The 25021-nt window shown below is 43.3% G+C and overlaps 1 protein-coding gene across 3 annotated transcripts in view; it reads left to right on the top strand.

Annotated features, from left to right (window-relative positions):
- The first annotated feature begins 8454 nt into the window (after positions 1–8454).
- The window catches only part of LOC144717664 (uncharacterized), a 30997-nt gene continuing 14430 nt past the window's right edge, over positions 8455–25021 (top strand). For all 3 annotated transcript variants that reach the window (XM_078593201.1, XM_078593200.1, XM_078593202.1), the window contains exons 1-10: positions 8455–8723; positions 11092–11216; positions 15311–15522; positions 16014–16843; positions 17034–17268; positions 18699–18836; positions 20677–20819; positions 22860–22977; positions 23452–23575; positions 24897–24975. In XM_078593201.1, the coding sequence (XP_078449327.1) occupies positions 8604–8723; positions 11092–11216; positions 15311–15522; positions 16014–16843; positions 17034–17268; positions 18699–18836; positions 20677–20819; positions 22860–22977; positions 23452–23575; positions 24897–24975 (2124 nt within the window). In that variant the 5' untranslated portion in view covers positions 8455–8603. The remainder of the gene's footprint in view (positions 8724–11091; positions 11217–15310; positions 15523–16013; positions 16844–17033; positions 17269–18698; positions 18837–20676; positions 20820–22859; positions 22978–23451; positions 23576–24896; positions 24976–25021) is intronic.

Below are 25021 nucleotides of genomic sequence, written 5' to 3'. Positions count from 1 at the left end.
ACCAATGAATTGAAAACAACTGATAAACAGTACTGGCATCATTCGGTTCGTGAACGTACGGGTACACACACTCCAAGGTGGGGCGCGGGTGAGTTGTTTCTACATGACCGGGTGGTTTAAATGTGACGAGGCAATGAGGTGCGTGAGGTCCGTTGATTTTCCCCCCCCCCCCCCCACGGAAATTAATGACCGAAGGATTCCCTGGCTAACTGCTAACGCCTATCCGGTGTATGGCTTTTGAAGAGTGGCTTTGCACCACGCGCCAGTTTATTGTAAATGGTATAGCGAATAAGCAATGCGTGTGGCAAAATAATCAGAAGTGGGTGAAATGCAAGCATATCTATGTTTTATGCTTTTGACCTGGTTCTCATGAACATCAATCTTTCAAATGACACACCATCCATTGGAATTGGTGTAATGGACTGATAATTTGTTGTCCCCAGACAAACGTGCAGATGAGTGCCTCGTTTAGGTGTAGTTTTAGGTTTTCCTTTTTCGAACATACACTTTATTCCATTACAAAAGCATTTAAACAAAATGTCAATCGCAACTTTAAAAAAATCCATTTACATTGATCCATAAAGTTACATACCACCTTTTTTTTAAATCGGAGTAACAAAACAATAGTGCCATCATTCCTGGACAAGTGACAGAAAAATACGTACACAGACACTATTGGAACCTCCTTTGCCAGTAGCAAAATATGATAATTGTTTTTTTTACCCTTTTATCTGGCAACAAAACTGACACCTTTTTTTTACAAAGAGTCATGTTTGCATTGACCACAATACCTGCGGTCGGAATGCAAACAAAAACACAACTCTGATAATGTATGCACTGTCCTTGAAATAGATTTGGCGTCATCTGGTCCAACACCATGTAAGACGAGGCTCTAATAAAAGCTGTCTCGGGTGTGGACCAATCAATTTCAAGGACTGCATCCATTATCAGAGTTGTGTTTTTTGTTTGCATTCCGACCGCAGGTATTGTGGTCAATGCAAACATGACTCCTTGTAAAAATGGTGTCAGTTTTGTTGCCAGAAAAAAGGGTAAAAAAAACTATGATCACATATTGCTACTGGCAAAGGAGGTTCCAATGATGTAAATGCTTCCCCGAGCTCTCATACTCTGATGGTGCATTGTCTTTAAGTTGTGTGCCTTTTGGTGGCATCTGGTCCAACACCATGTGAGACTAGGCTCTAAGAGAAGCTGTCTTGGGTGTGGACCAATCAATTTCAAGGACAGTGCATACATTAGCAGAGTTGTGTTTTTTGTTTGCATTCCGACCACAGTTATTGTGGTCAATGCAAACATGACTCTTTGTAAAAAAAGGTGTCAGTTTTGTTGCCAGATAAAGGGTAAAAAAACAATTATCATACGTACACACACTTTTTAATCATTCGTTTCTCAATCCGCTTGTCTTGGTAAGGGTCGCGGCGGCAGCGTGTTGAGTCATGGCGGTCCAGACCTCCCTTGCCCTAGTGACAGACTCCAGCACTACATCACTAGACACTGCTACACTACACTATACACTACACTATACACTGCTACACTACACTATACACGACTATATACTACACTATACACTGCACTACTATACACGATGATACACTACTACACTATACACTGCACTACTATACACGATGATACACTACTACACTATACACTGCACTACTATACACGATGATACACTACTACACTATACACTGCACTACTATACACGATGATACACTACTACACTATACACTGCACTACTATACGCAGATGTTCCCAGGCCAACCGAGCGACATCGTCCCGCCGGCAGCGTGGCCTGGGCCGGCCCCGGGGTCTTCGCCCAGTGGGAGTTGCTGCTGCTGCTGCCCGATAGAGTTCCATGGGAAGTCTACCGAGGGGGGGGGGGGCATCCTTTCCAGGTGGCCGAACCACCTCAACTAGCTCGCCTCGATCCGGAGGAGCAGCAAGCTCGACTCTGAAGATCTCCCGGATTACCGAGCTCATCACCCGAAAATGTTTAATTGATCATAATTTTAAAAATTGCAATGTAATTATGCAATGGCATGATAAAGATATATCAGAAGTCACAATCAGACGTTAATTTTCCCATCAAGGCATATATAAGTTCAAACCTATCTGTACAAAGGACTCTGCAAACTTTTCAAAGGGGACACTACTGAATCCTATTCAAAATGTCATTGTGACAGCACACTTGTACAGTGATGGAGTCGGTTTCCTCTTTTAAATATAATGTATATTTTGGGACTGTGAAGATGCAATTTGAAGGTTGCGAGTTCAAATCCTGATTGGAGGTTGACTCATGCTGTCATCCCTCTGACGGAGATAAAATAAGTACCACTTTGTGGTTAAATAAAATGTGGTTGTGCTATTTTTACCACTGATATAGGAATGTGGAATTTTATGTTAATGGATCAGGGTTGTAAACAGATGAGCAAGAAATCTTACTTGGACTGTTGCCTTTAAATATGTAACAAAGTTCCATGTGCACCTGCACAACATGCGTTTAAAATGCCCTTAATTTAGAAGTTACATTGATTCTACCCAGTCTACCACGGTTATATGATTACATATCTGTGTAATGTACAATACTGCATTCGTAACACTGGCTCAAAATAACCACAATTTGTTATACAAAAAAAACCCAGCAGCATGTGACCTTGGACTGCGTTTTATACCAATGCACCCTATGACATATGACAACACTATCGCCGTTTATTGCATTCGTGTCAACAATAATGCTGTCCAGTGTCTGGAGCCCGACTTGGCGTTGTTGGTATCTCTTTTTAAATCCTTTATATTAAGTTCACTTGCTTGCTTGCTTAGGACCGTGCAAATCTTTCGGTCGTTTTTTAACCCACTTCCCGTGATCCAATCGAGCTGACATTTTCCACACAGACTCGTTGTGCGTGACAATTAATGTTCGTGAAATTTTTTTTCAAAAATTGTACACTTTTTAGGACAAAAATATTATATTTAATTACCAATTACTTAATGCTGCCATGCAATCATCTGACCCATAGGTGGCAGCCATCTCAAGCCAGAGGACGAGATGACTCTAGCCGCCCGTTTCAAAGACCAATGTGGGCTGGGTTGTGGCCCATTGAACACGCATATAAAGGATTTATAGTGAAAAACTTTGTCTTTACGGGGTAATTTTTGAAGCATACACTTTACCTCATTCCAAAATCTTTTAATTAAAGATCACGTCACCACTTTTCTTAATATCCATGTACATTCATCCATAAAGTTTCGTGCCACCGTTGTTTTTACGTCAAAGCAACAAAACATAATAGCATTTGTGATGAGCATGCCAGTGACTGATGGCTCAAACTATTTTCTTATCTTGCTCGCCCATCTGGATAAACCGGGTTCCATAGGCTTTCATGTACTGCCAGTGTAATTGAATTATCAATGTTATTGGCCACACCTGAGGCTGGCACTTTGCAATTCCCAATTTGGCTGGCCGGGTCTGTGTCGGGGCCCAGTTATTTAGTATCATGCCCATAAACCATCTGCATCAGGCCACACACGAGCCATAAATCTCGAGCCAACGTCTTTTATCTCTGTATTAAATAACTTTATACAAGGACATTTCATTAAGCTGTTATATGGCCAGCTTAAATGGAAGGCCCTGGATTTAAGGATTCTGACAATTTTAGACTGTAGAGAGAGGGTATCATTTCACATTTGGTGATACCGAAGTAAAACAAATTTTCAAAGCATGCTACTAATTAACAGTCAAACACCATTAATACTAGGCTTATTTTAGTTACATATGTAAGTACAGTACTAAATTATTAACCATACCAAACAACAACGTGATTTCTATCATGTTGATTCTCGTGCTAAGACATGTGTATGGACCTTATTTATTACACTATCCTTTAAGCAAAAGTATTTGTCATTAATTGAACATAAATTAGGCTATGTTTCTATCCTTATCTAAAGGTTTCTTTATACTGTGTGAAATCTGAAGGCAAGAAAATTGAGTTTTATAGGACTTCTAGCCAGGCAGCATGAAATTAATGAGCAAATGCGTGCAGAGCTGGCAGGGTTTGCCCTGAAGAGTTGCAGATGGTCTGCCAATCCATGAACCCTATAAAATACATTCCTTCCGAATGTACAATATCAAAGCGTTGTCAAATATCAAAGCGCTTCTATTTAAGTGGTTACGTAGTTTTTAGTTTATCTCTCTGATGTATGTTTTTATTGTACTGCGCGTTTGTTCGGCATAGTGCCAAACATTTCTCTCCAACGTTGCGGTTGAGCTTATTTCGGCATGGTCAATGTGCTTGAAAAATTACATGCAGCGAAACGTCAGCTATCATGAAAAACAAAACGCGGTAAAACCTCGAGAACACGTCGGAGAGTTATATACAGCACAGCCATGCACGCTTATGTGGTAGTTAAATGTTTAGCTTCTCTGCAGGGAGATTCAACGTCATAATGTTGGAGGTACGTATTGAGTTGCAAGCGACAGCGTTCAATATGAACGTGAGACAAATATTCTTCTAAAACGCAGTGGCCGTTGGTGTCCTTTTGTTTGCACATATATAATAAACATAAACTACGTCGCAATGGTTCCCAGTCGTTCTGTAGCCACAGATCACGTTGAACCCTCGACATGATTCCGCAGACCAACATGCACCAATAACATTACGATCGCAGGATCTGCAACAACACCGTGGGCCGCTTCCCATCACAGCAGCTGTGCATGGACCACAGGCCGGGGACCCACTGCTCAATTGTATATCTTTCAGATATATATTCTTAGGTTTTTTCGATAAAGTCACGTAGGTAAAAACATTAAAAAGTAAAATAAAATAAAAATATTTTTATTTTTATTTTTTTATTTTACTTTTAATGTTTTTACCTACGTGACTTTACCGAAAAAACCTAAGAATATGAATCATTGCAGTCACGAAAGCTTCAAATCTAGAATTCTTTCAGATATGTTTGAGCCTAGCGTGTAGCAAAACAGCACAACCATTGCGCTTGCAATTCGCAGGGTAACAGATGGAACGCCACATTACCACAGAGTAATGCTCACTGATACGTGGCAAATCTCTGGCAATCGGAATGGAGTTCCCAAGCTATGCTGTTACTCGGCAAGTTGCAGTAATTAACACTCTAATGAGCTCTGGCCCAAAATTAAACATTGCCCGCTGGCATCATGCTTCATGTAAATTCTCAAATACAAATTAAAATCGCTAATCCAAAATAATGACAAAATATTAAGCAGAAATGCAAACACTCGACAAGAAACCCAAGTTGTATATACAAAGACAAAAATTGCTTGGGAATTAACATACTGTATAAACATACTTCACATTATATTCTTGGTTCTTTCGGTAAAGTCACGTAGAAGGGAAACAATAAAATAATAATATATATATAAAACCATCACCTTACCCTACGTTGCGGGGATCACAAAAAAATATCTCCAAAATCTTAAATAAACACAAGATACAGGTCCGATTCAACACATTACATAAAATCCGTGATCTGGTTCCGTCTGTAAAAGATGCGATTCCGGACATGAAGTACCCTGGTGTCTACAAACTGAGTTGCCTCTGTGGTAGTAGTTACAATGGAGAAACCAAACGACATGTCTCGGACAGCATCCGTGAACACAAAGCAGACCTAAAACACGGTAGGACCAACACCTCGGCCGTGGCAGATCACTGTTATAATTCAGTGGGCTCACGTGACATTGACTTCTCCAAGACAGAGGTTCTCTGCAAGCCATCTGGCTACTATGAGAGATTCGTTCATGAGGCTATCCACATATACAAACACAGAGATAATTTCAACCGAGAAGATGGATTCTGGCTTAGCAATCATTGCAAGGATTTGATAAACCATTTCGGGTCTTAACTGATTGTGTTCACGCTTACGGTGACTTTCAGACCGCATTCCATTCTCTTCCTCTCCCCCCTCCTCTTTTCCGAACATAGATGGACTCGTCCATCTGAACAACTGGCAAATCGCTGTCCGTGGTGCTGACGTTAAGAAAAAAAATTAACCCGTAAAAACAAAGTTTTTCACTATAAATCCTTTATATGCGTGGCGGCTAGAGTCCTCTCGTCCTCTGGCTTGAGATGGCTGCCACCTATGGGTCAAATGATTGCCTGCCACCATTAAGCAATTGGTAATTAAATATAATATTTTTGTCTTAAAAAGTGTAAAATTTTGGAAATTTCTTTTTCACAAACATTAATTGTCACACACAACGAGTCTGTGTGGAAAATGTCAGCTCGATTGGATCACGGGAAGTGGGTTAAAAAACGACCGAAAGATTTGCACGGTCCTAAGCAAGCAAGCGAACTTAATATAAAGGATTTAAAAATCGTCACGTTTTTCAAATTTTCTTGCTGCGGATTTCACACCTGATGCTGATTGCTTGTGTTGCAGTCTAAACGTCGTGAGAATTGTATTGTTTTATATTTGTATTATTTTATTGTTTCCCTTCTACGTGACATTACCGAAAGAACCAAGAATATGAATCCCTGCAGTCATGAAAGCTTTAAATCAAAATCATGAACAGGTTACGTCCTGCACATGGACACCCCCCTCATTAATAATAATTAGCGGGTGACGTCACTCCACATGGGGGGTCGAGGCGCCTCCTCCCCCATTTTCAGCGTCAACTTACAACCCTCACTACAAAGGCAGAACCCTCACGTCACGCATCTCCGTAACGCTGTTGTTGAGACATCAAAGTAAAAAGGACGTCTTGATGAACAACGGATTATAATATAGATTTGAAGTTTTCGTGACTGCGGGGATCCATACTCTTTGGTTCTTTCGGTAAAGTCACGTAGGTAGAAAATAAAATACATTAAATCACGACGTTTTGGGCGCAACACAATGCTGTGGTTGTCCCACCTGATGACGGACGCTTGCGTTGCGCCCGAAACGTCGTGATTTAATTTATTTTATACCTACGTGACTTTACCGAAATAACCAAAGAGTAAGGGATTATAACCTTTAAATGAAATAGGTCTGTGTCACCGCGCCCTTACAAATTGCACACGAATTGATGCAATGATTATATCACGTCACGGTCTCCTTTTCGCTTGCAAGTTTCAGATTTACTGCAATACACCCGTCCATGGACGGGCAAAGGCGAGTTATTGAATAAGAAGCATAGCTTGATGCCTTTCAGCAAGGTTCAATTTCAGCAAGGTGTTTATTTGGTGTTTGAACATCTCAACACCTGTGTTATTACCTGGAAAGGGTACCTCTTATTCTTCTCATTCCATAATTGTGTTGAGTTTTTAAACACATTCCTGCGGAGGGAGCTGGTAGGAACGTTGGGTTGCTCGGTCAATGGCCAGGGTCAACGGCGGCGTGGTGTATTCCGCAAATATGCCCGACTGTGAGGGGGGGCACAAGCCGGCGTGAGTAGGTTAAACGTTGAGTTTTATAAGGGCACCACGGGGTGACCAGCCCCTCCCCACCCAGCCCCACCCTCCCTACTCTCCCCACCCAGCCCCTCCCTACCCTCCCCTCCCCACCCAGCCCCTCCCTCCCCACCCAGCCCCTCCCTGCACGACGGACGGACACAATAATCCCCTGTGGGCTGGTGTAACCAGGAGGTTGCTACCAGTATTAATTGTGCTTGTTACAGTACTGCCAACACCGCAGCGGTAGCAGCATCGCCAAATTGTTCAATGTGTTGTGGGTCGTCCTCAAACAATATCGGCGGCGGTGCTGCTGAAGCGGTAACAAATTGATTCTAGATTTGAAGCTTTCGTGACTGCAAGGCATCATATTCTTAGGTTTTTTCGGTAAAGTCACGTAGGTAAAACATCAAAATTAATGAAAATAAAAAATAAATAAATAAAAAATCACGACGTTTCGGAGGCAACACAAGTCTCCGTCATCAGGTGGGACCGTCACAGCCGAATTAGCTGCATCAAGTGAGGCAACGATTCAAGAACAAATTGGCCACGTGCGTTCACGTGCCAACTCTTAACAGTGGCTGCGTCGGGGTGGCGGAGGGTATACGACACAACAAAAATACCGACTAAGGAATGCAATAATTTGTCATTGCTGGGAAGTTGGTTGGTGGTGCATGCCTGTAATCCAGCAAATGATTGGTGAATCGGGAGAAGGCGGTTCAAGCAAGTGGACTAATCGCCATCTGTTCCCATCTATACGGCGGTCATAGAGTGTTGTGCCCCATCTCGCAAGGCGTGGGTTTCTTTGCAAATCATCATTAATCGTCTGAAAACATCCTAAAATTTAAGAAAAAAAACCGCTACGTAGCGGCCAAGACCCTCCTGCAAAAAAGAGAGAGTCACGAGGCTCAGTTGTGTGGCTGTCGATATAAATAAGCGCGTTTACATTTAAATAAAAAATAAATTCGTTACTCCGCGCGAATCTGCGCGCTGGTGAATGCGCAGGCGAAGCGCCGTTCACCGCGAATCGCGCGGGATCCGAATCGTGCTCCTAGGGCCTCCACGCGATCGCCAAGTAAGCGACAAATGCAGCCTTAGCTCGTCCGTACCCTCGAATTTATAACAAAAAAAACCACGAAACAATTAAATTAAACTCATTAAGGCGCTCGCGAACGCGCGGCCATGGCTTCGAACCTACCTCCGGGCGACCCCAAGCTGGTGTCGAACATCGTGGGTCACCTCAAGTCGCAGGGAATGTTCGATCAGTTCCGTCGCGACTGCTTGGCCGACATTGACACGAAGGCAAGGCCTCAACTACAGCCTCACACACTCACCACACTCACCACACTCAGCTCACTCAGCTCACTCACCACACTCACCACACTCAGCTCACTCACCACACTCAGCTCACCACACTCAGCTCACCACACTCAGCTCACCACACTCAGCTCACCACACTCAGCTCACCACACTCAGCTCACCACACTCAGCTCACCACACTCAGCTCACCACACTCAGCTCACCACACTCAGCTCACCACACTCACCACACCACACTACACTCACCACACTCCCCACACTCACCACACTCACCACACTCAGCTCACCACACTACACTCACCACACTCCCCACACTCACCACACTCACCACACCACACTCACTCACTCACCACACCACACTCACTCACTACACTCACCACCCCACACTGACCACACTCAGCTCACCACACTCACTCACCACACTCACCACACCACACTCACCACACTCCACGCACCACACTCGGCACACTCACCACACTCAACACCACACAACACCACACACTCCCCACACTCCCCACACTCACTACACTCACCACACTCACCACACTCACCACACTCAGCTCACCACACTCACTCACCACACTCACCACACTCCACTCACCACACTTGGCACACTCACCACACTCAACACCACACACAACACCACACACTCACAACACTCCCTACACCACACTCACTCGCCACACCACACTCACTCGCCACACCACACACACCACAATCACCACACCACACTCACCACACCACACTCACCACACTACACTGACCATACCACACTCATCACACCACACTCACCACACCACACTCTCCACACTGACCACAACACACTCACCACCCTAACCACAACACACTCACCACCCTACACTCACCACACTCACCACACTACACTCACCACACTCACTCACCACACTGACCACACTCCCCACACTGACCACAACACACTCACCACCCTACACTCACCACACTCACCACCCTACACTCACCACACTCACTACACTACACTCACCACACTCACTCACCACACTGACCACACTCACCACACCACACTCACCACACTCCCCACACCACACTCACCACACTCACCACACTACACTCACCACACTCACCACACTCACCACACTACACTCGCCACACTCACCACACTCACCATACCACACTCACTACACTCACCACACTCACTCACCACACCACACTCACCACACCACACTCACCACACTACACTCACCACACTACACACTCACCACACCACACTCACCACACCACGGATACCGACTCGCGATAGACCCAACGCTACAGACTTAGCAGTTTAAACTCGCTGTGGACTCGGGCCCATTCGCGACTCGTTTGTCCGGAGCGATTTCGCGGATTAGAGGAGTCATCGCGGAAAGAAAAAAATCCTGTTTTTATTATTTGCCATCTCGCACAACGGTGCATGATGATTGGTCATAATCGATCCATTGATGATCAATTGATTCGTATGACTAAATGTATGTTGATGATAAATTTATGAAGATGATGATGGCGACTATGATGAATTGATAATGACGGAGTAATAGTTGTACCATTGATTTTTGTTGTTGCTGGGCAATGGACCCACTGAGCTCAAGTGCACCGGGCATGGCCTTGGTTCCCTGGCGCTGCGTGAGATTCGCGTTGAGATAAGTGATAGATGGAGATGGATTGTAGCATCGCTAGACCGTGAAGGATGACACAGGGACGCCTTCATCCAGCACGGGATAGATAATCGAGGATGATGATGAAGATGGTAGTAACGGGAATGATGAATAGGGCGCTGATGCTGGTGATGGGTAGTAATATTGGTAAAGGTGATGATGGTTGTGACGATCATCATGCAGCACACCACACTTCGACTTCAATTGTACGGGGCCATTCAGCAGATTTCTCTTTTTGAGTGGAAAATCCTCCTATTGGCACTTATCCACAAAGCCGTGGCATTTGGAAGCGATCCCCCCAAATGTTCACCTCTTATCTGCGATCGTTCTGCAGACCAGAGGAGTCAGCCGGATGTAGCGGAAAGTTGCTCCTGTTATCCACATTTATTTGCGAGTCACCGCGCAGGTAAGATAAATACGGTTAGCACGATTTGCGAATGGCATCCTCCACTGCACATATTGGGAGTTTCGGTATATTTAATCGTCCGTATTAAATGAAACGGGTTGAGCCACTTCTGAAATGCTACATCACTTTGGCAAAGGAGACCTGGCAAACAGCAGCTTGGTATCACTCGTGGTTTTGTTGTGACCCGGCTTGGATTGTGTGTTCACTCTCACAATGTTTATCGGTCCATTTGTAGTAATGAACAATGCATTAATATTTGTCTTTTGATTTTGCAGTCTACGTATCAAAATTTGCGGCAAAGGTTGGAAAATTTTGTTTCAAACCACCTGGCAGGTATCAAATGGAGTCCTTCTTTAAACAAAAGTCAACTGAGAAACAGCCTTCGTCAAACGATTCTCCAGTGAGTATGCCATCCTTATGCAGTTGCCAGTTTTTGTATATCGCTTACAGGTGATGTGTTTGCATTATTTGTTGCTCTCCATGAAAATAAATGCTGTAAGTTTTTAGTTATAGATGCATGCCTTGTATATATGTGTACTATACAGCATAACACCACTTTAATTTAGGTCATATTGGGAGAATACGAAGCCAGAATTAAGTTTGGGGCGTAAGAGACCATTGTAAAAATAAAAAAATAAAAATTTGCATTTCCCATAAAGGTACTTCTTTACAGTAAAATTGGCTAAATTGCTTTAGTTTGTGCACTCATGGCTCCCAATAGGAGTTTGAACCATTGCGAGTGGATGGAAAAACTATTTGATTTTTCTTTGCGGAATAGCGCCAGACTCATCGCAAATGAGGTTAAGTGCAAATGGATTTAGCAGCAGTGGCAGTCATGTGAATCCACTATGAAAGCTGGATCGGAGTATTTTCCAGTTCTTTGCTCCATAACAGCTAAAATTAGAGTGGTCTTCACTTCGTCTTGCCCATGATTGGCATCCATTGTGGCTTTTAAAAAACATTTAAAAGACAGTCTGACTTAGTTGCGTACAGCACAATAGGCCGTTCACTGTCGATGGCATCACACTGCCCTGTCCTCATCCACTCATTGTGCCAAGTACTGATCTGAGTGGAGTTTTTCTTGATTCAACATTCATCTCCTTGGCTACTGCTAACGCAGCTAAGCACTTGGTTTTTTCGCCTTTTGGTGAAGAAACGGTCACTGATTTTCAATTCATTTTTTAAAGCCCTGCTTAATGGAAGATTATTGACTCAAAACTACCTGAATCCTTTACAGCTGAATGCTATAGTCAAGTTGGCTCCTCTGATCTGGCAGAAAAACATATTTGAATTGCTTCACCTATGCTACCATGCAAAATATTTTCTGAGCTGTATATTTTGCTAGAGATATTTTTTTCAACAACTCTGTTTTCTTGTGTGTGTGTATGATGAGTGGCAGCACATTTGTTCACACACTTCACTATGATCTCCGTGAGAATTAGGTTTGACTCTAGACCGGAAATTGCTGCAATCCTCTAAAACGCTAAGACACCTATTAGCAACATCAGTAAAGATGAGCACTTTGAGCTTTCGCAATTTAAAAGGAGAGATGACATCGTCATCCTCTCAGCCGACAAGGGCAATGCCACATTTATCATGGACAAAACCACATACAATAACACAATTCAGGACCTACTTAATGATGGTTGCTATACCAAAATTAAAAGAGATCCCATCAACCGCCTCGTTACGAAAACCAACAATATCACCGATTCGACATATTTGATCGAACCAACCAAGCGGTTTTCCTTAAAACCCTCTGCTGCTAGACCACCCAGATTGTATGGCTTACCAAAAATCTATAAAGAATGGACACCCCTTCATCCTATTGTCTCCACCATTGACTCACCCACCTACAAACAGGCCCGATTTCTGTGAGACCTTACAACCATTCACTGGTAAGAACACCTCCGCTGTACTCAACTCGGCTCACTTGGTATCGTTAATTAAGGACATCTCACTATCTCCAGGTGATTTGCTTGTTAGTTTCGATGTGGTCTCTTTGTTTACCAAAGTTCCTGTGCTTGACACAATTGCAATCATTGAAGATTTGGTCCAACAAGGATTGAATGCTGATGTACCGGCCCTGGTGAGACACTGCCTCACCAACACTTCACCTGGAATGGAACATTCTACAAACAAGTTGAAGGTTCCCCAATGGGTTCTCCCTTATCTCCAGTTGTAACCAATGTTTTCATGGAAACATTTGAGACAGATGCCATCCAGGCATCCACTCTACGTCCGTCCTTGTGGAAGAGTTACGTAGATGACACGTTCGTCATCTGGTCACATGGCCGACCAGCTCTTGAAACAATTCTTCAGCCACATCGATTCCATACACCCAGCCATCAAATTCACCATGGAGGTGAAAATGATGGCAAGCTACCATTCTTGGACGTTTTAATCGAAAGGAGACCAGATGGCTCAATGGGACACTGTCTATAGGAAAGCCACCCATACGGATGCCTACCTAAAACCTGACTCCCACCACCATCCACCCCAGAAGAATTCCCTCATCAAAACGCTACACCATAGAGCTCGATGTATTTCCGACTGTCATCACCTAGCCAGTGAACTGGAACACGTACTCCAAGCCCTAAGGATGAATGGATATTCAGGCTACACAATCCGTAAAGCTATCACCCCAACCGTTGGGAAAGAACCATCTGAGGACCCAATCAAAACCATCGCCTTGCCATACATAGCAGGGGCCACTAAAAATATTTCCAAAATCATGAGCAAACACAAGATCCAGGCTCGATTTAACACAGTACATAAAATTCGTGATCGGATCCCATCTGTGAAGGATGTGATCCCTGACATGCAGTACCCCGGCATCTACAGACTAAGCTGTGTCTGCGGCAGTTGTTACATTGGTGAAACTAAGAGACATGTCTCGGACCATGTTCGTGAACATGAGGCAGATCTGAAACACGGTAGGGCCAATACCGCGGCCGTGGCTGATCATTGGTTTAATGCGGTGGGCTCACACGAAATGTATTTCTCTAAGACGAAGTTACTTTGCAAGCCCACTGGATATCAACAAAGATTCCTTCGATTTAAAGCTTTCGTGACTGCAGGGATTCATCTTCTTGGTTCTTTCGGTAAAGTCACGTAGAAGGGAAGTAATAAAATAATAAAAATAAAACATAATAAAACAATTCTCACGACGTTTCGGCCACAACGCAAGCAGCCGTCCTCAGGCCACAACGCAAGCAGCCGTCCTTACACCTATATAAGCTCCTAGCTTGATAATGTTCTCATTCTTCTCCTGAGGACGGCTGCTTGCGTTGTGGCCGAAACGTCGTGAGAATTGTTTTATTATGTTTTATTTTTATTATTTTATTACTTCCCTTCTACGTGACTTTACCGAAAGAACCAAGAAGATGAAAGATTCCTTCATGAAGCCATCCATATATATACACAAACACAATTTCAACCGAGAAGATGGGTACATACTGAGCAATCAATGGAAGGACGTTATCAACCAGTTTCAGTCATAATTGGCTATGATGTTCCCATCCTACCACCTTCTGATGTTAGTTGAGCTTTACGCCCATTTCAAACTTGCGCTTGCTGCCGAACACTTTATCATTGGCTGCTGAAATTTGGCCTACGCCCATTTCAAACCCTTATAAACCCCCCTTTTCCTGAAGACGACTGCTTGCGTTGCGATCGAAACGTCGTAGTTTTTTGTTATATTCTTTGAACCTATCTACATGACTTTGCCGAAAGACCCAACAATATAATTTGACTCTAGACCTTGGAAAACTTCAGTGGGAAGTGGTATAGAAATCTGTCCTGGCCCTCCCCAAAGTTGATACTCCATTAAATGAGTCGCTGGTGTGGTGTGTCAATATCAACATTGATTGGGGTGACCAAGCATGCTGCTGGCCATACTACTGTAATGTGAGGATATATCCGGGTTGCTGATGGATCACACCTCGTTACGATGATTGGCTCTACCGGTCCAGGCCCATAGCCAATGGGGGGAAGTCTAGGGGCGTGGCCCTGACGTAATGGGAAGGTGACATCTGTAAGTAGAGGATTGGATCTGCTGGCTTTAGCCACAGCCAATGGGGGGACGAGTCAGGGGCGCGGTCCTGGGAACGTACGATGGAGTCTAGAAGATTCCATAGAGGTTAACCAGGATTGGTGGAAAGGTACCACGTGACCCGGGTATTAAAAGCGGTGGAGACGGACAACACGTGGTCAGATCTGGAACGAACGGAGGGTGAGGCCACGCTGGAGCGGGGTCCAGGCTGCCACGTGGCCGCGCGTGTCTCTCTCTCTCCCTCTCACGCTGTCTGTCAGCAGCGTGAAGGAGTGTTGTGAACGAAAGACAAATAAAGACCGGATTCCAGAAGTCGCTTCCACGACCTTTGTTACACTACCTACTCACCCTTAACAGGTGCTGGTTAACAACACTTTTCCCTACAGGTTATAAGGCAAAAAAACATAGGATGTTTGTTTTTGTGCGTGTCCACTCGGCAGATCAACCATCCTAAAGGCCGCCTGTGTGGACCGGATTGTGCAGCAGGTGGTGAATTCTAAGATCAATGAGACATTTCGACCACAGGTGGAGAGTGCTGTGCTTGAGTTTATTGGTGGCAGAGTTTCTTCGGGTCCAAAAGGAAAGACAGGGCAACCCTCGAATGGCCCAGGCGACTTGGATAAACCGCAGGAAGTGCCACAGTCCATCACAGGTACATGCGGAGCCTTTCATATGGATCAAGCTTTTCCTTACCAAATACTCTCCTGTCCACATCAGTCCTACAGCTGTATATGAGTTTGCCATCCAGTATTCATACCTGGTTTGGTTCTTAACTTAAGAATTGTGATAGGGTACCTAGATCAATGTGACTGGGTGTGATCCCAGTCAGCATTTATTTCTTCTGTACTTTGTGCACTCTACTATGAACCCAGTAACCTGAGTAATTCCTCGCCACGGCCAGTATCAGTGGCGAGTGATATTTGCATTGGTCATGAGCACCCTTTGCTAACCCACACTGACCAGCATGGTGCGATATGGTTAGTCTAACCTCGTGACTGATACACAGTGATGAGGCATTCATCCAGCAGTGTTTTGGCAAAGGGCAGAGTTTATTTTCTAGGTATTGTCTGTAAGCCAAATTTAATGCAGTAAATACGATGTGTCCCTCAGAACTGTAACAATTAATTGTTTCCCATCTCTTAGATGTACCAACCTCCACTCCAAGCATCAGATTGGCCAGCGATGCACAGTCAATCCTTGACTCTATTACATCCATGAGCAGCACCAGCTCAAGCAGCTCCAAGCACCCAGCTGCAACTTCAACCGCCACTGCCACCACAACGGTATCGTCTCCCACCTACAAACAGCCGGACACCAGCAAAGGAGCCTTGCCAGAAAAGAACAACTCTCAGTCGCCAGTCACGTCGGATGTGTCCAGTCCCCTGCCAGAAAGTAGCAAGGCAGATGTTATAGAAAATACGACCAATCCAATGACGCCGGATGAATTGATGCATTCAAAAATTATTGACGAACTGATGAAGGATGGTATGTGTGATCTGCCCGTTTCGTTGCTACTGCAGCCGTCGGCATCGAGTAAACAGTCACACAGCAGCAAGGCTGAGAAGCAGGCTGTGTCGTCGCTCCCCAGTGCTGCGCCTCTAAAACCCAGCGCAGATCCTCTGAAAACAGCGGCGTCTGAAAAGGCATCGGATCAACTACAAGCAAGCACCAGTGTGTCTACGCCTACGAAAGCCTTTGCTGAAAGCAGCAAAGGAAGTTGCTCCACGGTCAGGGCCAGTAGGAGGGCAGAATCGGCGGACAGCAGCAAACTTATGCGTTCAGTGTCCCCCGCACCTCCTCTGCTCGTAAAGGAGCACCACCTTTTTGCCGAAGATGGCAAGGACGGCGCAACGGAGGAGATCGTGGACGTGAAACCGAAAGATATACCACCCACGCTGCAGAGGTGTGTGTCATCCGAGCTGAGTAGAGATGCAAAGAAGAGCAAGAAGCTTGCTGACAGAAGCCCCAGTATGGTGAGTGATTGGAAGCACAGAATATTCATAATATATCTGAATTTAATATATGGTATTCAGTATTGCTTATTTTTTATTTTTTGGTAATTTTTCACATTAATATGTGTGTGTAACTTAAGAGCTGTGAAAGAAATACGTAACTTAAAGGATTGTAATATTTTTTTTCATTTACTTTTGTTGTGTGGGGTAGGTTCGGAAGGAATCCAAAGACGAGAGGATGGATCGAAAGGCATCTGTGAAGAAAGAAGACAAGAAAGTGGAAAAATCGCATTTCAAAAAAGATGATGCTGGGAAGAAGGCGGCAGGCGTGTCTGAGGATTCTAAATTCAAAGCGGAGAAGTCGGATGCAAGCAGTGATGATAAATCAGACTCTCGCAAAGACATTTCAGCAATCAAAGCATTGGCAAAGGATAATCTTAAAAAAGGTACGGAACTAATCTTTTTTTTACCACAGGGTAAACAAAAAACTGAACTTTGTCTCATTTAACAAATTAGTCGGCCTATATGTTTGCAAAGTGGCAATCGGTGGCCAAGTATTTAAGAGCATTTTATAACTATTGTAAGCCAGCATCAAATTCCGCCCTCCCAAGTGCTGCGGTCCTCCATATGTTTTGGTAATATGATTGTTTTAATGTGGGAGAAAACCCACACGTGCGAGGGAGCAACACTGTCCCATGCAGATGGAACAGGTGGAGTCCACATTTGCTTTATCGCTTTCTTGTGGTGAGCCAGGGTATGGCACTTCAGTGACCACGGGAAGGGAGTTTCACCAAGTTTTTGTGATCCACTAATCCTCGCTGTCTCCACAGTGCTTGATTACAGGCGTGCACCACCACCGCCCAGTTAAATTAAAATATATGAAGTGCAAATGGTGTACCGGAAAATAGATACATCTAAAGTGCATTATCATTGGCTTTATCTTAAATCCCACCTGTTGGAAAGAGAATGAAGGCATGTTGAATCTGTTACCTAAACCCAAGATAGATTTTCAAACCTTTGGTATGTTGTCTGTGACAGCGTGCTACTGGATAGTGATTAAGATTACATTTAAATCGGGTAACTAACCGAATCGTCCGAAATGTGCCCAATCCTGCCGCATTTTTGAAATTCAGCGGGCTTGAGCCTGGTCAGTGCTTGGATGAGTGAACACCATGCACAATCCAGCACTGTGGAGGCAACGGGTTTTCAATATAGATTTAATAGCGCATATCTCCACTGGCTTCACTTTTAAATCTATATTGAACTGCTTTTGGTGTTTGGTTTGTTGTCCTTCCCCGCACCTCCGATTAGCACGGTTTGCTATGTACGGTGTGAAAGAAGTTCAACATACATGCGGGGCTAGGTTATGAGCAGTAGAGCAAAATCCATCGAACTGCACATGTATTGTCTCTACCTTCAGCAACCCACACTGACCAGTATGGTGAAATATGGTCAAATAATCTCCATGATCTGTACAGTATGGGGAGCCCCTCATTCAGCTAATTATAGGGTAATCTTGCATATGATTAGATAACATTTAATGTACAAGTCTCTCCTTGCTGAAAATATTTGTAGCAGAACTCAACAGCCCTGAGCGAGTGCTGAAATGCCATATATCCAAGGTGCAGCCATTCTCTCAAAAGGACAATCACTTTTGTCTTCTCACAAAGTGGTACTCATTGTAGTGTCCCTCAAGGAATGATAGACTGAGTCATCCCCTGACCAGAGTTAGAACACAAGCTTCATATTTTGTGGCAACCGCGAAAAATCCATTGCCACCCAGCCATATGACTGAATGCAGATTTGCAGTTGAATTGTTGGTCATTACTCCAAGCCGCTTGCTCAGTTGCTTTTTCCGTGTGTCACTTTTGTTTAGAGTACTCGCTTCAAGACTCGGACCTGGAGCAACTGAGCGACATCTCTGTCAGCTCCGTGCACACCAGTGACTTGTCTTCCTTTGACAGCGAGGACAGCGATGCCGGCCAAAACAAAGAGTCCCAGGCAAATGAAGAAGGTGTGTGTTTTATACCCACTATCTATGGGGTTTTCCCCCCCAATTTTATCCTAATTACGCTTTAGATGTCACGTCGTGATGCAAAGTCTTCATTTGGATCTCTCGCAGAGCAGGGCAATGCTTCGTGACCGTGGAAGTAGATATTGCAAAATTACTTGGAGATCCCTGCTAATTTGTACAGAAGGGGGCACTAGAGGGTAATACTTGTCACATGACATTCAAACCAATGTTGTAATTAATATTTTCGCAGCCGTAATGAATCCAATTAAGTTCAAAACCAAATTAAATGTTATTTTTCTGTGTTATTGGTGACTGGGCTGGAAACATCAATTCACTCTACTTGATAACCTTGTTTAATTACAGGCAGCTGCCTGGATTCTTATCCAAGATATTAGCAGTGCCAGTGCAGCGCTCTGACCTTTGAGCAACCTGGTTACCTTTTATTTTGTCCCCTTTTAAAGGAAGAATGATGGTGGCGTGTGTTGCATTTTTATTGCAAATTGGTGCGATGTGTGGCATGAACTGACGTTATCAATTTGTCCGTCAAATCAAAAATGTTCTCAACGCTACCCAATTGGGCCATAGCAGTTGCAAAAATATCCTGCAGGCATGAATAGATGAATACAGTGGTATTCATTATACCACCACTTCACTGTGAACCCGGTGACCTAAATTTTATTCCCAGCTGGGTCTAACATCAGTGGTAAGTGACATTTGAACCAGTCTGATCTGCCACCCACTTCTTTCACCAACATGCACTGACCCACATTTTGATGAATGGTCAAACAAATCCATGATCTACATACACAACATGGGGAGGCTTTCGTCCGGCAGTGGGTTGGCAAAGTATTTAAAAGTATTATAGTTGTAACCCAAAAGTAAAATATCCTATCTTGTAATTTTGCACTCAATAAACCAGTAACAAATAATTGACTTCTTGATTGTTATGTTTATGACACATGCATAAAATTGTGTGGGCAAAATGGATTATTTATAATTTATGCAAGTAATCACGTTACATATAAACTATTTTTAGCTATTTTTATATTACCAGGTAAGTCCCACTGGGCTTTTTAGCTCTTTTTCAGAAGTGACCTGGCCACAAATGATAGCTCAAAGAAATGGCTTATGAATATGGAAATGAATAGCAGCCAAATACTTTAAACGCATGTTTCTAAATGTGGAGGGAAAATCTGTAGGACCCAAAAAAATATATACACGATCACAGGCAGAACATGCACACTCCAAATATACAGACGTCAGGGTCAGGATCGAACCCACAACCATTTGTATACCAGACGAGGTAGTTAACATCTCGCCACAGTATTACTGTTCAAACAGAACAAATGAAGAACATTACGTACGAGGGTGTAAGAGCGAGACGATGCATTTATCCATGACTGAATTGTGGCAAGTCATTTCATTGTAGAGGCATGAATTGCTACATGCCCCATAGCAAGGCAGTGCCCTGGACTTCTTGACACGATTTTCAAAAGCTTCATTCATATAAAAATTTACTTTAAATTCAAGGTCAGACACTGTCAAAGAGACGTTACCGCATTGCTTTATAAAATGAATGGGAGAGAGGCATCAGTAAATTGCCAAAAGGAAGTACGTGACCTCAACAGAAAGGTTTTTATTTTATTTTGTATCAAAACTTCAGACAGCACCAGAACACAGCCTAGGCACACATATCTACATAAGAGTTCCTTGCTGTTTTGCATTTCCCTTGGAATAAGGATACTAATTGAACTCGCTTTCCTTCATATACCCTTCATTGCTTCAACTCTGCCTCGGCTCTTGGTGTGCTTGTCTAACTTTGTTGAATCTGACCAATCAGACGTCAAGGACAAACAAGAGGACAAGAAGGTGATCCAGGTGAAGGCTTCCCGCACTTCCTACGTGCGCAAGCCCTTCCTCTACTCCAGATATTACAGCGACTCGGACGACGAGAACACCGTGGAGCAGTGTCGGCAGAAGATCGTAAGCAGATCGAGCCCAAGGCATCACTTAAATGGGGGCAGTGCCGCATTATCCTCGTAGCAAAAGTAGCTGCATATGCTACGGGCCCTGCACTTTCAAGGGCCCCGCGCTAAATGCTTTCAAGCTATCAATTACGTTTCAATGATTCTGCACTTGCTCTATTACATTAGTAGTATACTGCCTTCAACTTTTATGAACGACTGGGTGTTTAATGTTAGCGATTTGTCGTATTATCTGGCTGTATAGCAAATAAAAAAATATAATTACTTTACTATGCAAGTAATTTTTGTTCTAGATTTGAAGCTTTCGTGACTGCAATGATTCATATTCTTAGGTTTTTTTGGTAAAGTCACGTAGGTAAAAAATTAAAATTTTAATATTTCTGTGTGTTTTTTATTTAGGGCCCCTTTATAGCATATGCTACAGGCCCCGCACTAGCTTAATCCGCACTGAATGGGGGGGACCTTTTACAGGAATATGTAGCTACCCTCCTTCCATTGTCCCTCAGCTACTCCTGTCATTCCCAATAGTGTTTTTTTACTTTGTTGTATTCCATTATTCCTGCACATTTCCATACATTCGTAAGTCTTTTTTGGGAGACGTATGATAAAGGATATTTATTTTCCCACCTTTCCAAATACCTCTCTCTTCATGGTCTTCCTTATCCAGTACAACCTGGTATCGATTGAGGCCATTCTACAGAGGATTCTCTTCTCAAATTGACGTTATTGCATTGCCTTTGGGGTGCAGCTGGGGCAAGATCTTATCTCCCTCGTGTGGTATGCAGGAGGTCATGCGTTCGGTCCCAACCCTCACGCCTGTATATTTGGAATTTGCATATTCTCCCTGTGGTCATGAGGATTTTATCTCCGGGTCCTCTGGTTTTTCCCTCTATATTTAGAAACTTGCATTTACATTCTTTGCCTGCTACTATAAATTCCCACATGATGAAAGCCACTTCGTTGAGCTATCATTTGTGGCCAGGCTGCCTCTGAAAAAGAGCTAACAACTCAGTGGGCTTTACCTGGTATATAGTATAGTTTACCTTTTTTAGTTATACTGTCCTATGTGGTCAGTGACCTACTCTCCTATGAAAATGGATCCTTTTCACTCCTCCATCTCCGAGACCGAACTACTGCTTGTAACATTTTAACGCCGCCATAGATATGTAAGGTGTCTCCAGCACACTTGTGACCTGTTTCTTCTCTTACCTCTTAAACGTATTCCATTTGCTCAAATCCCCCTGGGATATGATGTGTCAAGAAGGATCCATCCTCAGCCCACTGCTCTTCTCAATATATTTATTTCCACTTAGTCCAAATAATTTCCAGCTTCAATGCCAATTACCAATTCCATGCTGACGACACCCAGTTGTGAACGTCTATTGATTCTTTTTCACCCAAGCTTATGACATGCGGTCTCATCCTGGATGAGTTCAAAGTTTTTCCAGCTAAACGCTGCCAAAACTCAATTCTTCCTCATTTGCAAAAAATGTGTTTCTGTCGGCAACGTCTCCACCTTGGAGTGTGCCCCTCCTGGACTCTAATACATCACGCTGGCTAAGGGTCTACAAAATCTTGGGAGTTGCCATCGACAACGAGCTCGAGGTGTGCTCCCACGTATCCTAGCTCTTCAGGGCCTGCTACCTTCACCGATGGAAAATCTCTTGCATCTGCCAATTCCTTGCCCCATCGACTGCTGCAACCACTTTCCTCCTGCCTGCATCAACTCTTTCCTTGGTTAATTGACTGCCTACTCTACGGCCTTCCCAAATCCCGCACCCACAAACTCAAAATCGATCAAATATGCTATTTCCAAACTCATTACCTGGCTCTCTTTTCCCTGCCCCTGTTCAAGTTGAGGCTCAAGACTTCCTCTGCGAAAGGCTAAATGTCTCTGCTATTTACATGTTTTATATACCTCTGATGGACATGTTGCACTATTATGTACAGCGTCTTAACATGCAGTTACATTTTTATGCTGTGTAAAGAATTGCATTTGAATAAACCATTCATGTGTACGTGACACACACCGGTGCAGGCCAAGGATAAGGAAGAACGGCTAAAGAAGAGACAACGTAACCGCGAGAGGCTGGAGGAGAAGCGCAAAAAGACCGTAACGGACAAAGAAAAGCTGAAACAGAAAAAGCCAGATGATGGTTTGTGACTGCATCACATGCGGGGCAGCGTAGCGGTTAATATTTCTCTTGGATGCTATTTGTCACATCATATTACGTTTCTGTCGGTTTTTTGGGTCCTTTTTCACATAGGTACAAAAGGTTATTTCTTTGGTGACCCTTTTTCCATCTCCCAGGAGTGTGCCGTTACAAAATAAATAAAACAACCTCTCTAAATATTGCATCAAATCAGGATTCGTGTTCTCTGATGCCACATTGGGGAAAACATGGGTCAACTCATTTCGTCGCACGTTGTGAAGTTTAAATTAAATGCCGCAGTGTCGGCATTTCTGCATGCTCGTGTAAAATTGTTCTCGACACCTCGTACCCGTTAACCCGACTTTTTTGTTTGCCTGCCACTGTATGATTTAGTACGGAGCAGGCTTTTTACCAGCACTGCTTTATATCACAGATTTGAATTTTAAGCCGTTCTTGTGTCCTGGTTGTATTCTGCAGCATCCTTAAATGCCAAGCCGCAGGGGGAGCCTCAGAACACGGGCACAATGAAGGAGACCCTTAAGGAGCTGAAGGCCCTGGAAAAGAAAATGGCTCTAAAAATCCACAATGAAGGGAAAAAAAGGTATGGGTTTTTTTGCAATGAAATTCATTGGTTGCACAAGGCACCTTTGGTGGAGGCTTCACCGAACATTGAGTCATTCCATCAGAGCTTCCGATACATTCGTACAACCACGTGATTTTTTTTCTATCTTTTAGCATTTAGAACGTGTGTTTGTGGGAAAATGTTACACATTGTGAGGTTAAATCAAGAAACTAGTTGTGCACTCGCATGGTCTAATGATACGAAATAAAACGGTTTTCTGATGTTACCGCTTTTAAATATCTGTTTAGGATTGTTTTTAATCATTGTAATTTATTACCATTATAATGGTGATGTTATCAGTGAATCTGAGGTGGGCAATTTTTTCACCTTTATGCCTTTATTTCTCCAACCTAGCTTTTGGAATATATCCTCTATTGTTGCTGTGAATAGTATTGCTGAAGGCATATCTCCTTGCCAGACTTCTCCTGATATCTACTGTGTTATGTTATCTATGCAGTCTAGGTGTAGCCGTTATATCTTGGTAAATGCTTTTGATAAGTTTGATCATTTGTTTGCGTTAAAGCAGTGTTTTATGTAAGTTTGAAGAAATTAATATTTTCACTGAATAAAATGCCTTTTCGTAGTCGACAAAAGATAGGTATAATGATATTTCATATTCATTGGTCTTTTCTTGAATCTGATTTGTAATACGTATGTATACCATATTCTTAGGTTTTTTCGGTAAAGTCACGTAGGTAAAACATAATTAATTTTGATGTTTTTACCTACGTGACTTTACCGAAAAAACCTAAGAATATGATTCCTTGCAGTCACGAAAGCTTCAAATCTAGAAGTATGTATACCAGTCAATAGTAGAAAAATATCTCAATACAGCATCCTCGCATGGTGGGTTGGTCTCTGCCTTGTCTATTATTCAGTTCTCTATTAACCTTTTAACTCGTATACATGCAATAAGAGGCCAATGAGTCTGTAAACCTTCACATTAGTTTTGTCTCCTTTTGGAATTCTAGATTTGAAGCTTTCATGACTGCAAGGATTCATACTCACGTAGATATTCATTTTGGAATACAATATAAGTACAATGAGGTCTGCTAATTTCTTTACCAAACAGCTGGCCCTACAACTTGGCTGACTAAATTACGTGACCAAGAAGGCTGCAAAGTGGGGCTTTTGATTAACAAGAGCAACACAAAAGTTACGTACAACAAGTTTGCTGAACAGAAGGAAATCACTGTTGGAACTAAATATGAATTACTCGGTAGGCTATTTTGTAAATGCACTCAGGCAGGTATGGTCTGCAGTCACCCTGAGCATTCATGTGGTTCTTTTTTCTCCTTAGGACCAAATCCAAGGAGTCGTCTGTGCTGCCACCAGATACCCATAAAAGAAAGCGTGAAAACTCAGAGCAAAGTGAAGAGGTTAGACATTCATGACACCTGTAACTGAGCTAAGCCTTTTGAATAA

This window comes from Lampetra planeri, chromosome 4 (genome assembly GCF_965212315.1).
Source record: "Lampetra planeri chromosome 4, kcLamPlan1.2.h2, whole genome shotgun sequence".
Classification (NCBI taxonomy): Eukaryota; Metazoa; Chordata; class Hyperoartia; order Petromyzontiformes; family Petromyzontidae; genus Lampetra; species Lampetra planeri.
Note: the sequence above shows the minus strand (reverse complement) of the source record. Positions and strands in the feature narration are given on the sequence as shown.